General features: G+C 41.7%; 1 protein-coding gene across 1 annotated transcript in view; it reads right to left on the bottom strand.

The window, feature by feature from the left end:
* SH3RF3 (SH3 domain containing ring finger 3) overlaps nt 1-24,656 on the bottom strand; it is a gene marked incomplete at its 5' end in the record, with an annotated part of 378,862 nt that extends 354,206 nt beyond the window's left edge. Inside the window, one exon of the mRNA XM_019528481.1 lies at nt 24,594-24,656. Within this exon, the coding sequence (XP_019384026.1) occupies nt 24,594-24,656 (63 nt within the window). The remainder of the gene's footprint in view (nt 1-24,593) is intronic.
* Nucleotide 24,657: the final 1 nt, after the last annotated feature.

Genomic DNA, 24,657 nt, shown 5'->3' with positions numbered 1-24,657 from the left:
ATTTGTAAATAAAAATTTCAATTAAAATGTCTTGCTGAGAGAGAACACCCTCACCCTAACTAAAGATGTGAATTACAGATCTGCACACTGGACATTAATGTGGCTTTATGGGAACAGAAATTAGATTTCTGAAAACTAGCACACACAAACTATGAACTCTTTATTCTGGGAAGGAAAATCATTACTATGGAAGAGTCAGAGTCACTCACTTTTATTACCTTCCAGGTTATAGCAGAGACAGGAAATACATGTTTTGGAAATTTCACATTGCCAGAGATGGATCTCCTTTATGTTATGCAGAAGAGGACTGTGACCTTGTTACATGGAAGGGACTTGTATGGGTTGCAACCCATCTGAAAAAGGGAAATGGCTCACACAAGAGGGTTCACCTTCTGGAATACATTAGCTATACCAGCTCCCAATTGCCCAGACTAAACAACTCTACAAACCTTCTGATTTTACTCGGTAACAGGAAATGACTCAGATACAGCTCTGCAAAGATAGTCAACAATGAAAAGTAAATTACACACACTTATTTTACTGTACTTTTCTGTAAAACAACAAAGAAAAAAAAAATTCTAGAGCCCTGAAGTAATTTTGCTTCCCCGCCCCTCTCCTCTCCTGTCCCACCCCCCCACCCCCATAGTCTTTTATATAATTTTTTTTTTCCTCTGGTCCAGAGACATCACTTACATGTTTTTTTCCAAATGCATACATTCTATCAAAAGTCCGACATACAGTAATGAAATCCATGAAAGGAAGAAGCAGTCTAGGTTCTTTTACTGAGATGTTGCCTGAAAATAATATGGAATAAACAGTAAAAGGATGCAGAATATGGTACTAGTCAGAGAGAAATCTTCCACTGTGCAATTGCTTTTTGATAAAAGCTATTTATTTACTAAGCAGTCCACACACAAAATAAAGACAGTACGAAATAGACCAAAATCTGTTTGGACTCCACTACTTATTCCAATTGCTTTATTAAGTATAGTTGTAATCAGAAAACGGACATCTCTGTCTTTCCTGTTTATCTTCTGTCAAATTTCATAGTACCAGCACTATAAGAATACTCCTATTATCTGAAAATGAAGCTGACTTCTTTGTGCAAATGATATAGGCCCTGGAAACAGACTTCATCTAGCAGGTTATATAATGATACATAAGGAGTATTGACTACAACCTGCAATTATGTAGGTATATTAGCTCTGCAACACTCCCAGCAGCATGAAGACTGTGAGAAGGATGATATCCAGAATAAGAAATCAATGTTTTCACTCCCATTTTCTGATCACAGAGGTGGACCTCAGTCACCACAGACATCCATGAGATTTTTGCCAGGGATTAAGGGCACTAGATAGACATAACGACTTGCATCTTCCACCAACTCTACATGCTGGGCTGATATATATTGATCATTATTTTCCATTATGCATTTTAAAAAATCCCAGTATTGCAAAGTAACTTGATTCAGTAAGCAGCTACACTGAAATTTCTAAAAACAAGGCTGGTGGAATTAAGCCTTAAAGAACATAGCTGCAGCTATTCAGTGTACATGTAACAACTATTTTAAAAAACTGCTCTAAACAGTATGGTTTTGACAGGACACTTTTCTTATGAACCCAGCTATGAATATGGCTTGCCCTAGAATTTGGGATAGCTTATAAGGAGTTACCTAAAAAAAAAAAAAAAGTCTATAGGAGGCAAATAAGGAAAAGGATTTCACAAGAAAGAATCACTAACAGAACTGTTAGAGTTACCAAGACACTTTAACCTGTGATAAACCTGCTAGTTTCTTCTCTGAGCTGGTTCCTATAAAGGTACACTGGGAATACTGATTGATCCACCATCTCCTATACCCAAGCCAGTTTAGTGAAGGTTTCAATACAGCCAAAATAAAGTTAAACACCTTTTCTTCATTTCATTTTGTTTTAAACATATGAACACATGCTGTTTTAAACAGATGAGCATGCTAATGGCTTGTGGCCCAGTGATACTGTTAGGAAAAGTGACAAAGTCAGCTTTTCCACTGCTATTTTTATACATAGCATTCTGGCATCTCACCTCACAAAATAAAATGCTTATTTTAGATGTATAAAGTTTGGGTCCCCTGCTAGTAAATTTTAGTCCCACTCGTTCACAACTGGGGCAGCAGAGACATAGCTGAGCAGTTGTGCTCCCTGGTCAGCTGTAGCATGAAGCAGTGGCAGCAGCTGCTTATATATGCACCCCATCCCTTACAGTTATAGGGGCAGTGAAACCCCCTATAATGTAGAAGTGGGACGGTGGGCACCCCATTCCCTAAGGTGGCAGTGGGACCATGAGCCAGCTACCAGATCACCTGAAGGCTCAAAGCTGGACCTGAAAAGGTGAGGTGATTCAAAGTTGGCAAGGAGGGGCAGCTAACACCACTCTGGAATTCATTGGCAGTCAGATACAATTATTGTCCATCAGGGCAAAGAGAAATTTAGAAGATTCAGAACTTCATCCCAGGGGATGATCAGAAAAAGTCTGAAATGTCACAATGGAAACAATGGTAGGAAACCAAAAACCCTTACACAGGCTGAGAAGGCCAAAAGACACATCCACCAGGAGTGGCTAAATTTGTATGTGAATAAGAAGAATAAGTAATTACCCATGAAAAAAATCCTATCGCTGGGAACATGGAGTGTGCTTCTCTAACTCAGGGGCAAATATATTTTTGGCTGACAACAGGAACTGTGAACTACCTGGGAAGCCAGCTGCAGAGAGGGGGCAGAGGGAGAACCAGCCAAGCTACCTGCTAGCAAGGCAAGAGTTTAGTGCTCTATGTCTAATACAAATTATTAAGCTCTCTCACTCACAAATGTAAGACCTGTTTCACACATACATGCACACTGTATAATATACTATAACATGCACCAGTTTTTTCTACTTGCATATTTTCTTTACCCTGGAATTCATGATTTGCTAACTGCATGCTTCACAGGACAAACCAGTCATGCTGTGCTTCATCAAATACTAAAAAGCACTAAAAACATACTTTCTTGTGACATCTATCTATAGAACTTTTCCTGTAAGTCACCGTCTCCACTCCGCAACAGCTAAGTAACAGTCAGGATTCTTTAAAATTGTATGACTGTGTGTATCTCTTTAAGATGCAACTCCAATGGTTGGTTTAGTGCAGTCTACTGAAAAAGAAAAGCATGAATGAGAGACAGCTGTGAACATTTTTTTTCCCATAAACTCTTCATTGCAATAGCTTTGTGGAATAAAGGACTTGGTTAACATATAATCTTGTTGGCATGAAAAAATAACCTTTATTCTTTCCAAGAAGAATTTTCATAATCTGTATTGATTTCTCATGAATATTTTAATAAATGGATGGTATATAATTAAACAAGGCAGTTGTGACATTTATTGCTATGCTCCTCTTCACTTCTATTTTTTCGTAATTGACAATGAGTCATTAACCCTGAAATTACATTTTTAGTTCTACTTCACCAAAACTTCTTATCTCTTAGGCTAGGGACAGAAATTACACATAAACTAGTTTAAATGGTTATGAGCTGGTTTAAACCTGTAACAAAACATAAGCTCAGTATACATAAACCAGTTTCAAAATGTCTGAAACTGGTTTAAGATAAACCTGGTTGAATATAGCATCAGACTGAACTGATTTGGGTCAAACCACTTTATGAAACTTCTGTCTCAGACCCCTTCCTGGTTCAAGTTAAATCAGAGTCTGTCAACATGCTCTGCAGCCCTGGGCCACGCTCTCTGCTCCAACAGAGCAGGGTTGCCCACATTCCCAGCAGGATTCTCCTGCCTCACTCCTCCTTTCCTGAGGAATCAAACCACCTCCCAGCTGGGGCAGGGGAATAAAGCCCCCACTGCCGGCTTCCCCCCTCCACCAGGCATGGGGTGGGCATTTTGTCCCCCTCCTCCCCACCAGCTATCCACAGAACCTGCCCAATTGCAGGCATACCCATCAGGGAGCCCAGCACTGCAGGACAGTCTGGGGCACAGAACCTGCAGCCTGGGATGTGAGCCCCCTCCCTCCTCCAGTGTCACCCACACTGCAGCCCTGCCACAGCCTGGAGGGCAGAGTGGGCTGGGAGCTGCAGAGGCTGTGCCAGGCATGGCTGACAGGTAGCAGGGCCTAGCTCCGGCCATGCAGGTGGTGAGGACTTGCCTGACACCCACAGGGAGCTTGTGGCAGGCCTGGCTGCCCAGCAGGGGCAAGGACGAGGCACTGGGCAGCCACTCTGCCCAGGAGGCACTGGACAGTCCTAATGCTCTGACCCCCCCCGGCCAGCTTCAGTAAAATAGCAGTGCCAGAGGCTGTGCTCGCTCCACTACTCCTGGGATGCAGCAGGGGTCTGCAATGGGGATGGGAGACAGCGAGGCAAGTGCAGAAGGCTGCTGTTTGTCCTCCCCACTCCCTTCTCAGCCTGCCAAATGGGGAGAACATGTCACAGGGTGATCCTCCCAGCTGCACGAAAGCCCACAGTCCCCATCTGAGCCGAGAGACGAGCTGATCACCTGGTCCTCCCTGGCTGGCAAGAGGGAGTGGGAAGGACAAACAGCCCCCGCTGTGGGCTTCCCACCCTCTGTGCCAGGCACAGCTGGCTGGGGTCCAAAGCTGCGGGGGATTTTCCCCCCCACTCCCTCATCAGCTGGCCTGCCAGCTGAGCAGGGGGCATGGCCAGGTGATTGGCCCAAGTCAGGCAGGGGAGTAAAGTCCCCACTGCAGGCTTCCTTGCAACAGGCAGCTGGGCTGATCACCCAGCCACACTCCCTGCTTGGCTGGCAGGCCAGCTGAGAAGGGAGTGGGAGGAAAAACAGCCGCCATCTGCCTGGCTTTGGACCCCAGCCAGGCTGTGCCTGGCACAGAGGGTGGAAAGCCCACAGCGGGGGCCATTTCCCCTCCCCACACTCTCTCCTCAGCTAGCCTACCAGCTGGGAGGTGAGCGGAAGTCAGGCACCTGTCACCCACTGCCTGCTTGCAACACCACTGGGAGCATGGGGTGGGCTGCTGCAGGCCATGGGTGTGGGCAGTGGTGAGGGAAGACAGTGGACCACCACAGCCTGGTCCAGGCCAGCCCCATGGACCAGGGGCATAGGCAGTGATTGGCCCACAGCAGACTACCCTGAGCGCCCAGCTCCGCTGAGCAGGCAGCGGATGGCAGGTGCCTTACCTCTGCCCACCATCATAGTTTGCTCTGCTGTTGCTGCTGGGAGAGGCAGGGGGCAGGAAGCTGTGCTCCAACCTTCCTGCCATGTGAGGATTAAACCCCATTTCCCCTCTGCCCCCCCCCCATGCTCCTACCACCAGCCAGTGAGTGAGCAGAGTTGGGGGCCTGGGGACTCCTGACAGGGGCTGCTTCCCCCTTCCCCCTCCAGGCACACCTGGGCTGGGGTCCCTGCAGGCCAGGGTGGGGGTTTAAACCCCTCACCAATCACACACAGGCTTTCCCAGGCCTGGCCATGCCCCTTCCCTCAACTTAGAGTCCCTCCAGTCCAGGGCTCGATCTAGCGTCCCCCGGCTTCTGGTCTGAGCCACCTCAGGCACGTGTCTGCATTTCTGGTGGCAAAAGTGGATGTCTGTCTACTTGAAAATAGTTCAATCTACACAAGTTAGAGTAACATAAAAAGATTGAATCAATTCAGGCTCCAGCTTTTTGAGACTCTGGTTTCTTATTTTACATGCTCTGTCTGTCTCTAGCCTTAGAATTAGTAAATGAAAGGCTTTCACCATGTGCTTAAACTACTCCTGAGGTGAAGAATCTTACTTCATCTTGTTCTAGCTAGGTACAACTCAGAGCCATTCAAGTGTACTCTCTGTGGCTGTAATCCAGCAAGCTGGTCCTATTTCAGGAAAAGTGTTAAACAAAAGTCCAATTCTGAAACATGCAGTCACATGCCCTGTTGAACCAGGGCCTTGACAATTGCTTTTGATGGAGGAAGAACACATGTTTACAAGAAACTGCTACTTTTTCTCCCTCTCCTGAATAATCCCTGAAACAGTCTGTTTCTAAATGCACCATAACTTTAAAAATATGTACATTGATTTTTTGCAATTAAATGACATGCAGCATTTAACTTAACAACCCATCTTCTTGCCTGGATTTAAGAAATCCATAGATATAAGAGAGCAATGTCATGAGATCTGTATACACTGAATACCTAGAGCAATTGTTTTGAGCCTACATAAACTGTTCAGAAAGCTCCTCTTATTTCTGTTTTCAGGGTAAGGTCAGCTTTCAGGCTTTCTGACCTCTTTGTTTATCGTATTCATCCAGACAACTCCACTGACTAAAGGATTGTCTTCTTTGATGGGTTGTGATGAGCTCTGCCAAGTTAAATAAAGGGCACCCTGCTATTAATCTACTCTACTGTGGTCTCTTCTTTGGCTGAACCTGTTTGTCAAACCACTACAATAGCTATAAATACTCCAGTTGTAAGTCACAGTAGCCACAAACCAAAGACATGCTATAAATTTTCAGGACAGGTGATAATTTCTGATATCTAAGGGTCAGGAAAAGCTCCTTCAACTAAGCTGTGTTAACGATGGTTGTTCTACAGCCATTGTCCACAACCTCCGATACAACAGAAGGAAGATTAAAACCAAACCAAAATTGAAAATTGGTCAGTGCCTTCTTAAGAAGCTTTCAAAAATGAAGCTACAGTTCATGCTGAACACAAAAGCTGAAGGTCATTGAGGTCGAGCTTTTTATTTTAAATAATAAGCCACAGCTTCAAATGCTGTATATTGGCATTCTTTCACTGTCACTGATTCATATAAACTGACTATCTGGGCCCAATATTTAATAGCATTATATTGTGGATTCAGTATTCATGCTCCGTCGTGGCTCTTCCTACACAGAAAGGAGGCAGAAAAACTTCATTTTTGGCCCTTCTCCATGCTCCTTCCCTGATCCCTGCAGAAAGCCCTTCATGAAGTACTGTATACACATGTGAAAGGGGGACCAAAAATGTGGAACTGAGGGAGAAAGATGTCTACAAAGCTCCTTCCCAAGTTCTGTGATATCTGCTCAAAAGATAGCACAGGTCAAATTATATATTACCTCTCATGTACACCACCTTCTGTGCCCACGAATCCCCTGTGACAAGTTCTGTGGCTGCCACCAGTACAGCATCTCCCAGCTGCAGAGCTTCATTGGAATATTTGACAGGATAAAGATGTTCCTAGGTTTCTGTGTTTAAAGGGCATAATGATACTTTCCAAAGAATTCCCTCCTCAGTAGCCCCTAGCATTGTGTTTGTCTTTGATGACAGCTGAGCACTGAGTTGATGTTTTTAGCAAACTGTCTACAATGACTCCCAGATTGCTCCTGTGTGATAGCAGCTAATGTAGAGCCCAGAATAGGTATAGTTTGGATTATTTTTGCTTAGGTACATCATTTTACACTTATCTACTCTGAATTTCATCTGCCATTTACTTCCCCATTTGCTCAATTGCTGGGATTCTTCTATTCTCTCAGCTTTCCCAGGTATGAAAATGCTTTTTAAAGACCAGTTATATGCAACAAAAGAATAGTCACATAGCAAAAGAAGTAAATCAAGGCTGTGCCTCATCCTTTCCTTTCACCAAAAAAATAGAACTGATGAGTATGACATGCTAACACCACATTAATGGTATTTACCCTCTCAACCCCAAAATGTATGTGTTTTTATGATGAAAGTATAGATGCAAAAGTTTTGCATCAGTGAAAAACAGCAACTTTCATTAAAAGACATTCCTACACAACAAAACCCAGTACTTCAGTGCCAGTTACTGTGACTAACCATCCCTAACAAGAGGAGCATTTCTTAGGGTTGTGCAAAATGGTTGTGTTTCGATTCGGTTTTGGATTCGGCCATTTCAGAGGACAGTGATTCGTTCTGGTACATTGGATCACCGTCCTGTTTTGTTTTGGCCAAATCTGTTTGGGAGAATTCGCTTTGCCGAATCTCCTCCAAATCTGTATGGGACGGGCTGCAAGCTTCACACCACCCTACTACCCAACCAGGCAGGGCTGCAGGGCTGGGGGATGCAGGGCCCCGGTGGGGAGCAGGACGGGACCGTGGGTGGCTTGTCGGGGGGTGGGGGAGGGCTACTCCCTCCGTCTAGGCTCTGTCTCCGTGTAGACCCCCCACACAGATCTCTGCTCCCTGTTACACTGGGTTGCGGAGCAGGGAAGCAGCACAGAGAAGCGAGTAAGCCTGCTGGTCCCTGCCGCACAACCTGGCTCTGCAGGGAGCAGAGATCTGCACTGGGGTCTCCTCACTGCCGCTGCACACCTCATGCAGCCCCACATCGCTGAGGCGGCATGGGGCAGGCAGTAGGGTCAAGGAGACATCTAGTGCAGATCTCTGCTCCCTGCGGAGCCAAGTTGCATAGCAGGGCAGCAGCATACAGCTGTTTCCCTGCAAGCCTGGCTCTGAAACGCTGACATTTTCCAAAATATTTCCAAAACATTTTGGATGCCTCATTTCATTTCGAAAATGTTTTGGAACCTTGTTTCAATCCAGATTCTGCATTTTTGGGCCCCAAAACACCTCTGAAATGAAATGGCTGTTGAAATTTCGCACAGCCCTACATTTCATCAATTCTCAGAAAAATCTTGAATGCCAGAATCTTAACCAAATAATGATCATGTTACCTATACTGCTCTTTATAGTCTGACATACAATAATTTTACCTAGTTCTGAATAGCATGATGCAGGCAATCAATGCCCAGTGTTTACTCTGGCTCAATACCACCATATACTGGGACTATACATCCATGAAAGCATCTCCTAAGACAAGCTGAATATGTTATGGCATTAAGTTTTGTGGCTGTGTGGACACCCATGGTCCAGGTGTCAACGGACATGTGGGTATCTACACATACAACCTTCATGTGTCCTGATCATGAAGTTAGAGTACATAAAAAAAGAAACAATTAAGATGGTGACCAAACAACACATGGGCATAGGCGACTGGTGCCACTTTAGTCAGGGGGGTACATGCCCCCTCAGCAACCAGTCAGCAACCAGGGGGTCCCCCCACAGCCAATCACATTGACCAGGAAGCAGCCCCGGAGCTCTTGGAAGTGGCCATGGCACTCCTAGAAGTAGCCACAGCACTTCATCCAGCGCTCCTACTCCCTGGCCGGCACTCCCAACTGCTCCCCCTGCCCATTGCCTAAGCGGGGAGCGCAGCCTGTCAGGGGGTAAACCGGTGCTCTAAGGGGGTGCACATGCACCCCCTATGTGCCTCCACTGCACATGGGAATAGATATGTACTGACCTGAGACTGAAGCTGTAAAACCACCATATAGTGTTTGTGATTCTGTCCAGGCAAAGAGGTGGCTTTGGTAGTTTGTTGAGACATGCAGCCTTAACTATTTCCTGGGTTCCTGACAATTTTACTTCAAAGTAACAATTTTGTGTGGGGACAGAGAGGAAGGGGGGGGAACAGTAATTTTATATGGAATAACAGAAAATGTTAGGCACCATTCCTGTACCTTTTAGAGTCATTTTAAAATCAGATTCATATAGTGCAGAAGTCTCTCAAACAGTCTATCTACCTGAAAAGTAAACAGTGAGATTTAGGTTATCACTGGTGGGGGGGGGGAGGGGGGGAGCGTTCCCTGTGCCTGTCAAAGGGATATAAATTCCACTTCAGCTGAAAAAGTGACCACAGCATTAATAATGGAGCTGCTACTCAATAAAGAAAAACAAAACAATGTTTATTATAAATACCAGGTACCTTGCAAGTACTGAGTATGTAACAGTCATATTTACAAGCAGTCACTACTGTTCAGAGAAAACAAATTAATAATTTAGAGATATTTATAAGATTTACAGGGCAAATGAAGCCAAAGCTAGTTAACTGAATTCAGGATAATGCACTGAAGTCCATACCAGATCCCATGCTGTGAAATGCTAACTCTTTATCAAATAAGGACATTTAAGGAGGATGATAATCCCTGTGGCCGTAAATATGAATAAGGTGCACTGCAGATAAAAAAAAAAAAGGCAAAAAACCAATTTTCATGAAGTGAACTTTCAAATAGTCTGCTGTCTCCATTATTCCACATATCATAGTGGTACTGAGGGCACATCAGACTTGTAATACAATCACTGTTCTGCATTAAAGCTGGTGCTTCACATAGGACAGAATTATGGAATATTGTATTTAATTGCTTTTCATGTCAGTGCCATCACAGATGAAGAATAAAACCTTAGTAGGTATATGATATGTAAATGCACCAACCACAAAAAAGCGAGAACAAGAAAAGGAAATGGGATAACAGTGGCATTCCAGTTAGGTTTCTGACCATTTAATATTAGGAAACCAAACAACAAACAAAAATTCATTTAAAAAAACCTGAATCCCGAGAGGCAGGAACAGATCTACATTAGACCTCCTTCAAACTCTAATGTAAGAGAGGTCCTGAAACATACAAGATGAAGCATGTTGCACTTTGCCTAGTCTGGGCTATACATGAGCAACATAGGGTTGCAGTAAAGGTGCTTTCCCTTCCACTAGGGGCTGGTCAAGCCCCAGACAATCCAAGTACATAGGTAGCCCAGAGGTGGAGATTCAGGGTTTCTACATTACCTCTTAGTGTGATAGTTAACTCACAAGTGAAATGGTTCCTTTCAGTTCTGTAAGCATGAAGATGATAAACATGTAAAAGAAAACCAAATCCCTTTGCGGAAAGCAGAGCAAAAAGACCACCATCCAGCAGAGCTGAAGGGAAGAAACACAGCAATCCCATCAATACAAGCCATTATTCTGGGTAATATTTGTGCCAGGTCACTGAAGCAAAACTATTCAAATTCCTTTCCTGGAGTTTTATTTCTTATGAAGGGCATTCTTCTCTGCAGTAGGATTCCTAAAACTGGTTCGCTGAGTCCTGTTGTACGACTGCTTAATACAACCGCTAATGCCTACCTACCTTCCTCACAGCACCGGAAATGGAGCCATAATCTTAAAGAGTAATAGGTTCCTTAGGCTCTCTAACATGACCCCTATGACAGCATTGACAATATATCTGTTTCATTCTTATCTTTATAATTCCCCACTCCCTGAGGTGAAGGAGGAGGAGGGAAAAGAACAAAAAAATAACTTATTCATCCTTTCAACAGGGAGACTTCTACTCTTTTTAGCCCACATGTCTAGTCAGTACTACCAAGGACCAATGCCTCTTTTATCCTTTGCTAATCACAAAGAAAAGAATATCACAGCAGTTCAATATCACAGCAACTACAGAAAATAATTTTACTCTGCTCAGCAGATGTTCTTCAGAAAAGACAATACATATATATTTTTACTGTCCTAAGTCAGATGCTACCAACTTGTCTGAATTTAAACATTGACATGTCAGTGCTGGTCAGTGTCATCACCTGCAGGTGTCATCAGCCTTCAATGTGTGCCAATGAGCATCTATTTTTTGCCTTAGACAGAAAGAAAATATGGATTCAGGTAGGTCAGGGGCAGGCAATTTTTTCAGGCAGAGGGCCGCTTATTGAGTTTTGGCAAGCCACCAGGGGCCACATGACAGGCAACCGGGGGCAAATAAATATTAATTTTCTAAATTTTTAGGGGCCTCGTGGGCCAGATACAATGGCCTGGCAGGCCACATGTGGCCCCCAGGCCACATTTTGCCCACCCCTGAGATAGGTGATAATGAAATGTGGGAGCTTTCATCTTTAAGTCATTAGTTTACATAGAGATAAAACCTATGGTTTTCTAAAACTTTTCAGTATTTTGAAAACTTAAATTGCATTCTCATTCTAGTGTATCTCCTTTTTTAAATTTGATTTGGGCTCTTTAAAAATGTCACCCTTAGTCAATAATGAAGAGGGCTGGGGGGGTGTGGGTGTTAAGGGACACAGTTGACAGCACAAAGATAGTAAGTTCAAAGCACTCATGGCATGGCCCTGCCAGATGCCAACAAATCTGTGAATTCTGCTAAATACTTTGTCACAAGGACATGAAAAAGGAAAGGAATAATGATGAAAAACCTCTACCTGACTACACAAAAATGTATAGCTGCAAAAAGACAGGCCCACTTAATCTGGTCTCCCTGCTACAGACTTCCAAAATACCTAAAAATTGCACAGTTAGTATAAACTGATCTCTTGGAATTGTGCTTTGTGGAGCTGCCTTCTGCACCTCTGACTCTTATTATCAGTTGTTACCACCAAGAATCCCAATCTAGAAGGCAGTCCAGGAAGAGCTGATGAATACTCCTTTTCCACCACCTGGAGAAGCCCATGCAAAAGTCACTATAAACAGAGAACCTAAATCTCCAACTTCGCAATTCCCAGACTTCTCCACTGCTCCACACTCCCTTTCCCAGAGAACAAATGGGTTAGGGTTATTTTCTCACTAATCACTAAAAATCATACTCATCTCCTAAACCCAGGGACAGAATCCAAGATAATCATCAGTAGTCTACTGCCCACTAGTAAACTGTGGGTGTGTTGTCTGTCCTTCTCCATAACCAATCCAAAGAAAAAATGGAAGTCTACAATAGCTCCCAGTTAGAAAGCACAAGCTGTAAATCTCCATGCTTATTGGAGGTCATCAGTTCAATCCCTGGACTTGCCCTAGATGTTTTTCAGTACACTTGCAGGTTTTCCACATTGGAATCCTGGAAGGTGGATGGATGGAGGCACTGAAAGAAGAGGACCAGACATTGGCAAATCAGACGGCCTTACAGGTATGTGTACCCTACTTCTGCAGCTGTTTCTATCTGTATCCAATTTCTGGCAGTCCAGGTAAACTAAGGAACATTTTGGGAAGGGAGCGATGATACAGAGTCCTTCCCTTGGCTGGACTTATGTTGTTGCTGCTGAAGTTTGTTCTTGTTCTTGGGGTACTTGATTGGAGTAACTACTTAAAATGAGAAAAAGAACTAGAGATGGTATTTTCTTAAAACTATCACCAACTCTCACAGTTTTTGAGTAGAGGAGTTGGAATAGCACAGTAGCCATGTTAGTTGAAGACAGGCAAAGGCAGGAGCAGGACACAGTTAGTTTCTAAGGTGCTACCCTGCCCTGCCTTCTGCTAGTTTTCAAGGTGGTAACCTTGTTTAGAACAGATTCCTCAAAACAACTTCTTCCAAAAGATACAATTCTCATCCATTTAATATTATTATAGCTATCAAATCCTTTCAAGCCCACACCTATATGAAGCATGTTTGTTTCTCTTCACTTATTACTGACCACAATGACATCCTTTATGTTCAGTTAGACATTACTACATATAAAAGTAGTTCAGCACCTCTGGAAATTGAAGATTTTTCTTTACCATAAGAATGGGAAAAGTGCAAGTCAGGAGTGTTTAAACTTCCCTTTCTGCTTGCAAACTGTCACCACCGTACTTTTTATTTTAGAAGACATACTGATTTCTCAATAGTAAAAAGCTGTTAGCGAGTCAGTTTTTACAATTCTACCTGACTACTTTTACATGGAAATAAGTCAGATGTTTTGCATTCTGGTCTTAGAAGACAACACTTTACCATATTTACTCATGTATAAGATGAGGGTTTTTCCTCCAAGCAGCATGAGGAAAAAAGCCCCTCATCTTATATTCACCGACAAAGTGAAGTGGGGAGTAGGAGACTGCTGCAAACTTGAGCCCAGGTCAGGGACAGAGTCACCCCCAGCAGCCTCTGCCCCTCCCATCCCGATCATTTTTGTCACTCTCTGAAGGAGTCTTTCTAATTTGTCCACATCTTTCTTGAAGTGAGGGATCCAAAACTGGACACAATACTCCAGGTAAGGTCTAGCCAGGGCACAACAGAACAGGAGAATCACTTCCCTTTATGTGAAGGTAACACTCCTATTAATACAGCGAGGTATTTTCTAGACCTTTTTTGCAACAAGAGTACAATACTAGCTCATATTCAGTTTATGGTCCATTGTAAACCTCATATCCTTTTCTGCAGTACTGCAACCTAGTTAGTCCTTCCCCAAGTCTGTGTGCATGGGATCATTCTGTCAAGAGTGAAGGACTTGGCATTTGTTCTTGTTGAATTGCATCAGATTGATTTTGGACCATTTTTCTACTTTATCCAGGTCCGAATCCTACTTATATCCTCCCGAGTGTCTTCGATTCCACCCAACTTGGTGTCATCTGCAGACTTCCTAAGCATGCACTCAATCCCATCCTTCAACTCATTACTGAGGACATTAAACAATATTGGACCCAGGAGAGACCCCTGGAGAATCCTACTCAATACCTTCTCCCAACTAGACATTGAGCCATTGATGATTCTTTTTTGAGCACAAGGATCCAACCAGTTGTATATCCACTTCATAGTGCTTTCATCTAGTCTGTATTTCCTTAGTTTACTCATGAGACTGCCATGGGAGACGGTGTCAAAAGTCTTGCTAAATCAAAACATATTGCATCCACTGCTCTTCCCCATCCAAAGAGCCTGTCACCTTTGTCATAGTAAAAAACAAAGAAACTCCTGGAAACTTTGCATGGTTGTACATTGTACAAAGAACCAATACAAAACATGATATAGATAACAGAAGTGATCCACTATGTATGGTAAAGAAAATGAAAAAGAAAAATCACCTGAAATAAAGAATGAAAAGACTAAAATTCTATACGCATTATGTTCAAATAATCAATGTAAAAAGAAAATACATTGGTGTGGTTAAGCAGATAAAAATGTGGCAAACTGATAAGTTACAATAATAAGCCTTTCATAGTGTATAAGCAGTTAGGTAGCCTAAAATCACCTGATTACAAATAAAAAACATATAAAACTGTCTTCACTACATTAACTCAAAAAATGGGGTTTTAGGCTAAATTAATTGAAACCGAATCTAAAATAAACACACATTAAATAATATTATCCCTCATTCTTAACAGAAGTTTAATTATCTGTTTAGAAAAAAATTACAGAACACACACATTGGCTTCTTTATAAAAAGAACAAAATGAAGTATCCCAAGCTCACCCCATTTCTTGTTTTGGTAGGGTTACAATATCTTTGGCTACAAAAGGGATATAATATCTACCTCCTTCAACCTCCACTTCAAATAAAGTATCAAACTTCCACCCACCAGGCAAAAGATCCTTAAAGCTCATTGAAATATTAATAATATTAAAATCAATATTATTCATAGGCAGTGTTTATTCTAGTTCTCTCTCAGACAAGAGTTGAAGAGGTGGTGCTAGTCATTAGCATTTTGATAGCAATCTAGCTAGCACTCTGTTCAGTATGAACATTTTCTTAAACTGAAAACCAGGTTTATCCTCTCATGCAAGCAGGTCATTTTAAAATTCACAAAAGAAAATTATGCATGATTTTGTACCCAGTTTTGGAAAGGCTTGAAAAGAAATATTAATGCTAACTTGATCAAGTCAGTGTCTTTTGCATGTTGTTCTAATAATGAAGAGACATTCTAAGCACAAATCTCTTCCCATAATTACTAACTATACACATGGAAATACACTCCCGCTAAACCACAAACAGCATTTATTTCACTTGTACGGTAAATCAAACCCCAGCTGACAGCAGACAGAGGAGCAAGTGCTTCACTAACCTGATGCCATCAAGGCATCTCCAAAATGAGATGCTATTTGTGTGCATCAAAACAGGAAATAGTTTTACATCTAAAAGAACACTTCCATTCCTGATAATCATCTCACGCATATGTGAGAATTCCAATTTAAAGTCTCATTTCATCAAACAACACCAAGTTATTACAGAATAAAAGAAAACAGCACTCCATTTATTTCTTTAAAAATTAATATGTACCATAATGTTCTCTCTTGATCCATCTTCATATACGCTTACTTAACTCTGTCATCTTCAGAGCAGGACAAGATAGTGATATACTGTGGACATTTTAGTATTATTTTCACAGGTGAACAGACTTTTCAAAGAATGTTGCCATTCCATAGCCAGAAACAAAAACAAAAAACAGGGCAATGAAAATCACATTAAAATCAAAACTATGCTGATAAAACAGGAAGATAAAAATCCAGACTGGAATCTAAAGATTTACAAGGAACAGAACAAAGGTATTAAAATCCAAATCTACTAAGTTTAACCTAAGTACTTAGATATTTATATGCAATTTTATTTTTAAACTAGTCTTTTAAAAAGAATTAAAACCATCAAGCCTGCGATAGACTACTCTATGATTTCATTCAACCAGTGAGTGACTGCACGTTAAGTGCGCAGTTACACACACAGTTAAAGTTTCTTAATGTATTTAAATATATTTAAAGAAAATGTTCATTATTTTCTTGGAGCAATAAAAAAGGATACTTTCTGCACAGAGGAACAAACAGGAGTGCAAGTGTTACTATTGTATGACAGTGTCAATTGATTATAAGGATCAAGGGATCAGTAACACCAAGAAAAGACATGATTTGTAAAAGCCAAAAGAAAAAAATACTGAAAATAGACGAGCCAGGACAGCAGAAAAGCATCCTGCTCCTACATTGCACAGTAGTACCTCTGGTTTTCTTCCTGGAAGCAGCAAGAATTGAGGTAGATCCAAGGTCATGCAGCTTTCTCCATTTACCACTTGCTAGGCTATTTCGTTAAGACTCTTTTTCACTACTTAAATTAATCATAGACCCCTCCTGAGTCAGCCTGCCTCCCAAATGAGAAAAACCACCAATAATGTTATTGGAGGTAGCTTATAAGGGTATGTACACCCATTACATTTAGAACACCTATCTGTGCAGTAGGTACGCTAACTTAGATTGACCAAGCAGCTGTTTACTGAGCAACATTAACTAAATGCTGATACACCTAAACATGAAGTATTGAGAAGAATGTACTATAGTCCTAGTAGTACTGATACTATTCATCACACTTTAAAGATTTTGTTTACCTGGCCAAACAAGTTGGCAACCGTTGTTTCCAGTACCATCGCTTACAGTTTCTGTTAGCGTGGTCACCAGTGATTCACAGACAAATATAGCAACTATATACACTGGTTAAGTATAGCCAGTGTTCCAAGTCCTTCTACGGCTCTCTTTATTCTATGTTCACTTTGACCCAGACTACTGTTAGTGATTGTAATCCAAAGTAAACTCCAAGGAAAGTATCAACAATATTCCATGTCTAATTCATCAAACGTATCAAAATTAATCTAATATCAAAGTCACCTGAAAAACGGCACTTGATGTCCAAAAACCTTGTCTAGCAACTCTCCCAACTGTACAGATGGTCCAGTAAAAGATAACACAAAAATCTTCACCTCATATATACTTCTAGGACAATCACCGCTACAAAAACACTTCAAATCTCAAACATTTCCCTATTACTCAAAAGTAATATCAATACCTGAAAACAATTTGGTTGGCTTTTTGTTTCATCTTGGGGTTGGTTTTTTTGGGGGAGGGCAGGGGAGGGAGCGTTGCAAAAAAAAAAAAAAAAGGATTTAAAGTTGGCATCTGTAACAACAACATTCTTGAATATATAATGGTTTGGGTATTGTGAATTCATCTGATTCATCTCCTCAGCATTACCCCTTGTGCTTCAACACACATGCTTATGCTACCACAGCTTTCGCTCTTTAATGGGATTGGGACATAAAAATGCAAATGAAATCCCCAGAGTTTCTTGTTGTTTTTTTTTAAAACACGCTTTAAGATACAGGTTAGCTTTCGTGGTCTAAAGAATGCCCTTTAGGGAGAACTCAAAGCATCAGCAGAGTCACCCTTGCCTGAAGAAGTGTGTTTGTGCCCGAAAGCTTGTAAAGAATCTTTTTCCAATTATTTAGTTGGTCTAATAAAAGATATCACAGTTACCCAAAGAACCTTGCCTGCCTGAAGTATCTCAGGAAGACAGTAAGGTACAAGGTGTGAGATTTGGATACATAAAATGTTAAGCCAAGCTTTGAGAATCCTTTTAAAAAAACCCTTTGTCGTCCAAGAATAACTAGCCCTCCAAGATCCGGAAATGCAAATATTTGGTTCCTCAAGCCGAGCAACCCTCATAGAAAAATATCCATACAGACAGAAGGAAAGCAAAGTACTGCAGCATTACTTCAACTTTCACTCTACAGGAGGCTCAAGTTTGACCACACAAACAGAAAGTATTTGGATGTGCTCTTGACATCCAAATAAAATGTTGCTTCAGTAAATCGTCTGTGAAGTTTCTCCCGTGGAGCCATGGCCACAATTTAAAGCTACTCCTTTCACTAGCAGAAATTCAAAAAAATCCCAGGGTACTGAGCTTTCTTATAGGAGAAGAGGCTTGTCAACTGCAGATGTTTGCCCTACAAATCTGACATATTAAAAAACCATGCAATGAAAAACCAGGTAAATGTCAGTTATTCCACAACTCGGCAAGCATCAGTGTTCTGCCCCATTTGTGCATTCTCTTCTATATCTGTTCATATATCACACTCATCTCCTTAGTATCCGGGTGCCTTCCAGCAGTGCACTAAATGATGTGTTAACTGCACTTGTTCTCTCTCACACTGTCTTAACAGGAAGAACTACCCAAAATGTTTTGTTGTTGTAGGTACTGTTCCAAATGCTGTCTATTGTTTATATCCGCAGCTCTACCACTGACCTTGAACAAGCAGCATCAATATTTGGAACACTGAATTCCCCTTCTGCAAACCTCAGTTAATAACACTTTTTCTTCTCAGAGGCTTTGCGCTCTTCAGACAAAAGGTGAGTTATAAAGGACAACGTTGTTATTCAACAGCCTTGGAATCATATGAGGTGAAAAAGTATTACATATGTTGAAGATGTTACTAATTTGATAAAATCTAGTAAATCTTTTTTGCTTGCTGGACATATTGGCAATGTATATGTTAGAAAAGACAAGTCAAAGATGTGTAGAACAAAAGGCATTGAGGTATGTGGTGGTACTCTGGTCTTGCGGAATTTGACACCGAGTCATGTGCACATAGCTGTTTGGTAGTTAGCTGTTACCTGACTGATGCCCCCATACAATTTCTTAAAATTTTAAGAAAAAAATCAAAATCTTAGGAATAAGGGAGTCACTTCTGAAAAATTCTGAATTTCCTACTCAGTTCTATATGCAACTGCAAGCAGAAGAGCCAATATAGTATAACCTTGTATGTAACAGAGCTGCCATTATAAACCACTCTCCCCTTGGGCATCCTTTCTACCCATCTCTGAGCTTCCTTCTCCTTTATTCTTCTTGTGCACTCTGTCCGCTCCAAGCCCTTTTATAATAAAGTACCTATGATACTTGGCATTTACGTAGCATCTTTAATCAGATTACTCCAGAACACTTTACAAAGGTGGGAAATACTCTATCATCTTTTTTATAGACTAAAACTCAAGCAAAGAGAGGGTAAATGACTTGTCCAAGGTCACACAATTAAATGTGAACAGAATCCAATGCGTCTCATTAAGATATACTCTACAGGTAAAAGTCATTTCCAAAGCTCTAAAGCAACAAATTCCACCATATACCCTAGGATATCTTGAATATTTCTAGAGTTTGGCCAATCCTAGAAATAAATGTGCAATTCCAAGTCATAACAACTCCCTTTTGGGCTAGGCTTCAGCACTCTCAGTAGAATGTTATTAACTATTTATAAGGCTGTTGAAAAATAGCTGCTGAAGAGAAGATAAAGCAGTATAAAAAACCCGCAGTTCTGTCCCAGATTTATTCACTTTATAGTAACCATTGTGAGTTTGAAAAACACAATTTGAAATTTGGGGGGGGTGCAGGGAAGAAAATATTTTTTTAAAAAAATTAAAAACCTTGCCCTAAGTGTATGACTACTATAGTAAAGCATGAGTTTCTCTACCAAGGCTTTAACTGATTTTTCTCTTTCTTTTAAGATTAATTAAAATTTTGACAGAACACACCTCTGCATCCAACTTTTCAGTCTGGGGATCTTCTTAGCCATAATAAATTTTGATAGAGCTTTGACTGTAGCCCTTGATAGAGCTTTGACTGTAGCCCTTCCAAGTTCAATCAACTATAGCTATTGATAGAGCTTTGACTGTAGCCCTTCCAAGTTCAATCAACTATACCTACAAACTGCGTTCATTCCTAAATAAAAGTAATCATGCCTCATTTTTGATACTGCACCTCCCAAAATAAAAGTGACTGAAATCTGTACAAGGACAGGAATATATGTACCACATAGAGCAAGGGAAACCTGTAGTGTAATTTGCACTTAATCTACACTTCAACTCTGAGAAAATTAAGTCTAGAGTAAGTGCTGAAGTAAGAAACCACTTGACAATGTTCAAGACAGGCAAGGTGTCAAAGACATATTTAACATAAAGAACAGACATAACTGTGTTTTACAGTCAGGCTGCTAAAAGCCTAATTTAAAGCACTTCTATACCATCCATTGTTTAACACAGATAGAGGTGCTGTATTTTGTTTTCAGGAAAGCTTGGCAGTCAGCTGTCTCAGCAGCTCTAAGGAGGATTACTCTCCCCTGCTGCTTTTTTAAAAGCAGATTAGTTCAGACTTTCTTTCACTGTAATAAACCTTGTAAGGATCAGGAACATTGCATTGATTTCCAAGATAAAACTGTGAGGTCATTCAAAAGGCTAAACAAACAGCTTCATGGAAGCACTCAGCTCAGGCACTCATTAGCTGAAGCAAGGGAAAAGACTGTAGTCGTTAATCATAAAAGCCAGAATGTGACTCTAAGGGTGAGCCATATTATTATCTTCTATCAAGCTGAGATAGATAAAGAGGGTTGAGGAAAAATACCAGCATGAAAGTGTTGGTCAGTCAAAGTAAGCACCCTTGTAAAAGCTGTATAATGTGTTTCTACATTAACCATGTGCTTTACTGTGCAACACATTTTGTTTATAGCTACAATAGGGACTTGATAATCTTAAAAAAATAATCTTTGATAGTAATAGAACTAAAAATCCAAGCCTGCAAATAATGCATGCAGACTACATAATCATGTGTTCCTACCACAATTAGTTATTTTAATCTCCCTGTCACAAACTTGTGTACCACACTCACCTACTGCATCTTGTTTCACTTAGGCAAGTTAGCCCAAGGCAGAATCAATCTAAAGTTACACGGTTTTCTGTAATCAATGTAGTTTAGATCGCAGCAAACAGAACACACGTTTGTCCTTGGGGAGGGGGGCAAATCCTAGACCAGTCTGTGTGTGCTGTCTATGTGCGCTTAGGCCAGCCATTTTTAAACCAGTCTACATGTACTGAACTTCTGTTCTGTTATGGGTGTAGACCAGTTTCCGACCACTTGTACCAGTAAAAGTGTAATGTCTGTACCTGGCCTTAGATTATGAATTCTTCATGGTAGAGATGCCAATTTATTATATATTTGTAGAACCTTGTTCAGGGCCCACAGTGGTTCCCAGTTTCCATAAGAACAGAGTATTCCCAATCAAAATATTCACATGATCAAAACAGTTTCATAATCAGTGTACACAGTATTTTTAGCTATATAATTCATAAAGTCTGTTCACAAGAGTTACTCTGAAATCATGAAGTAACGTGCCTATCCTTAAGTAACTGAATAGTTCCTAAAGATGGAGGGCTATTTTTTTAAGTGAATTAGTGGGGATCATTAAAATACTAGATCATCAAGGTAGCATATGTTACCTAATATATAAAGACCTATCCTCTCCCCATCCCTCCTAAAAAACAATTAGAAAAAAACGCCCAAAAACATACTTCACAGTCAAATTTCAAAATGGCAATTATTACAAATAAAAATAAAAATAAAAAGTTAAGGATTTCTTAGGATAATATCTATCCCAACTACACAATTCGTCCAATTAAAGAGGTGGGACAAGCTTTCAAATGCAGGTCTTACACTCAAAAGCTTGTCTAATGCTATCCCAACTACACATTTGGTTCCAATAGAAGATATCATCCTAAGAAATTCTTGTCTTTCTGGACCATCACAGCTACCACACCACTCTTACACTACCACTTATCAAAAAAGAACCAAGCAAAAACCACACATATTTACAAAATTCCCCATCATTTCCTGCATGCACAACTACAAAACCCTGGAATGAGTCCCAAGGAAATCCTCACTCACTTTTGTCAAAAAAAATAAAGTTAACTAACTGAAATGTCTATTAGGGCTACACAAGAAACCTCAGCCCTGACCTTCTGCCTGCCTCCATGCTAAAATATGGTAAAACAGAATCTATGTAGCTTTAAAAAGTAATTGCATGCATCTTTAAATATATGACATTAGAGGTAAGAAACAACTCTAATTCTTCAACTGCTTCTTTTCCAAGACCTTCTAGTAAAGATTCAAATGAAATTTTTTATATCAAATTACATAATATTGAACAACAGGGAGGAATTAATCCCATTCTCATGTAAGTCACTAAAACCCCTGCCACTGATTTCAAAAGGAGTGAGATTGGACAGCTGATTGCAAGTTCCTTCTAACATGCACTGCAATATTGTACAAAAAGTGCAATTTTATTTTTATGTAGTACATGAATCACACTCTACTGGGGATCATGGTTCTGAAGAGGAGGTTGATTTTGAATCTGTGTGCAATTGGATTTATCCCACCCCACAAACTGAAGAAACAACTAATAAGATTACCCTTAACTGCAGGATTAATGGACTAAGTAAATGTTTCCTAAGTATTTATCCTATATAACAGGGAGACACAGAGCTAGGTCCTCAACTGCAGCTGACACGCACATCATAGAGCTGGAGGACTTGGTGAGGATTGGTTTTAATTCACCTTTTGTATTCCTTCAGTCTGGGAGCCATGTCAAACTCCGTCACAATTGAGAGCTGTTTGATTTCCAATCTAAAGATATGTTTTAAAGCCTACAGCTCCACTGGGATAGTCAAGCAACTAAATATCAACAAGACACAGCAATGCCCTGCTATGCCTCCCTCTGTCACAGCCTGGTAGTGGAATAGCACAGAGTATTTATGCCACTTTAGTGCCGCTCAGGGATCCTGTTTACACAAGGAAATTCTTCCAGTAGTCAGGGAGCCAGGAGAGCAACTTAAAGCATTCAGAAGCCAAATCTCCATCCCTCCTGACTCATGCATTCAATTACACACACAGCAAAAGTAGGTGTAACACCAGCAAATCAGACACTTTCCCTCACAGCAGCCAAGCATCAATCCTGAGTGATGCTCCTATTACATTATACTGCATGGAAGAACTCCCTACTTTTACTTCAAATGACAGCAAGACTGGTCTCATACATTTCATCTAGGAACAACTTAGAAAATAATATTTTCACACATCTTCCAAGCCACGGCCCAAAGCACAAAGAAACTTACTAAAGGTCCCCAAATTGACTCCCGATTGTGGCAAGACAGATTTGTATACAGGTAATCATGCTGGGAAATCAGTTTCTTTTAAAAATCATGTTTAAACAATGAAGTGATACAGCAATGGTAATAGTCTAGAACAGCTATTTTGGTACCAAATGACACTTCCATAGGCTAGGGTACAGAATGACACATCCATACAGCTACATGTACCTTCAAATCTAACAGCAGAGACAAGCCAACCCAACACGATTTGCAGTGAGATGACAAAGCACGTTCCTTGTTGGTTTTTCTTTTCCTAAGCAAGCTCATTATGCAGCACGGTATTATAACAGTTTGAGAGCATTTAGCCGCTATTGTCTATGCCTGCCTCAAGCACACTGCCCTCAGAGACCAGTCACTTTAGACGCCCTGGCAAGCTGACACCAAAAAGGCTCTAGTTTTCCACAAAGCCTAAAGCCAAGGGGGTCCTTAGAGGCTGAGGAAGGCCAAGAGCAACAGCAAACAACCTCTGCAATCTCCATGAGGTAGCATCCGCAGGGAGAGAAATGAATTGTGCCACCCCATGCTGAAATGCGAGCGCTGCCCAGGCAAGGGACAGCCAGGCTCAGGCGGGCACTGCCCGAGTGTTGCCAGCAGCCCCCATCCCCATCCTGCAGGGTCCTCTTCCCCTTCTCAGACAACTTTGGAGGGAGTTGCTCACTCCTGTCCCATGTAGTGATTCTAAGGCCTCCCTTGGCTGTGGGCAAGCAAAGGGGTTACAAAGCAAGGATGGGCAAGGGAAGGATGACAACAGGGCCCTGATGGGGAGAAGAATTCACCTCTGGGAGGGGAGGAGTATATGGTGTGTGTGCATGTGCATGCACATGTGTGTTTGCATACGTGTGTGTGCACGCATGTGCATGCAGAGTACGTGTAACAGGGTGTAGGATGCACATATATGTGTGTAGGATGCATGTACATGTGCATATAGGATGCATGAATGTGTGCATGTAGGATGCGTGTAGGGGTGTAGGTGGGTGTAGCACATGTGCATATAGGGTGCGTGTGTGCATCGGGTGCACGTGCAGGGCGTGTGTGTGCAGAGTGCATTTGTATGTGTACAAGGCGCATGCACAACTTACACATGTACTTGACACGCATGTGTGCATGTGTGGGGGGGGTGCGCGTGAGCTAGGTGCACATGCATGTAAGTTCTGTGTGCAGGTGAGGTGCACATGTGTGTAGAGGAGGGGTGTGCAGCGAGTGCGTGTGTGTGTGTGTAGGGCGCACGTGTGTGCGTGGGGGGGACATGTGCAGGGTGCATGTGTCCCTGCGTGTGCCGGGACAGGGACAAGGGGCAGGGCAGGGGGTCCCGGCGGGCTGCACCCACCTTTCCGAGCAGCGCGCTGCGGCTGGCGGCCGCAAGCTCCCGCAGGCTGGCGGCGGCGGCGGCG

The sequence above is a fragment of the Crocodylus porosus genome, unplaced genomic scaffold (assembly GCF_001723895.1).
Source record: "Crocodylus porosus isolate Cpor-Errol unplaced genomic scaffold, CroPor_comp1, whole genome shotgun sequence".
In the NCBI taxonomy this organism is placed as follows: domain Eukaryota; kingdom Metazoa; phylum Chordata; order Crocodylia; family Crocodylidae; genus Crocodylus; species Crocodylus porosus.
The sequence above is the reverse complement of the archived record's forward strand: the minus strand, read 5'-3'. Positions and strand labels throughout refer to the sequence as shown.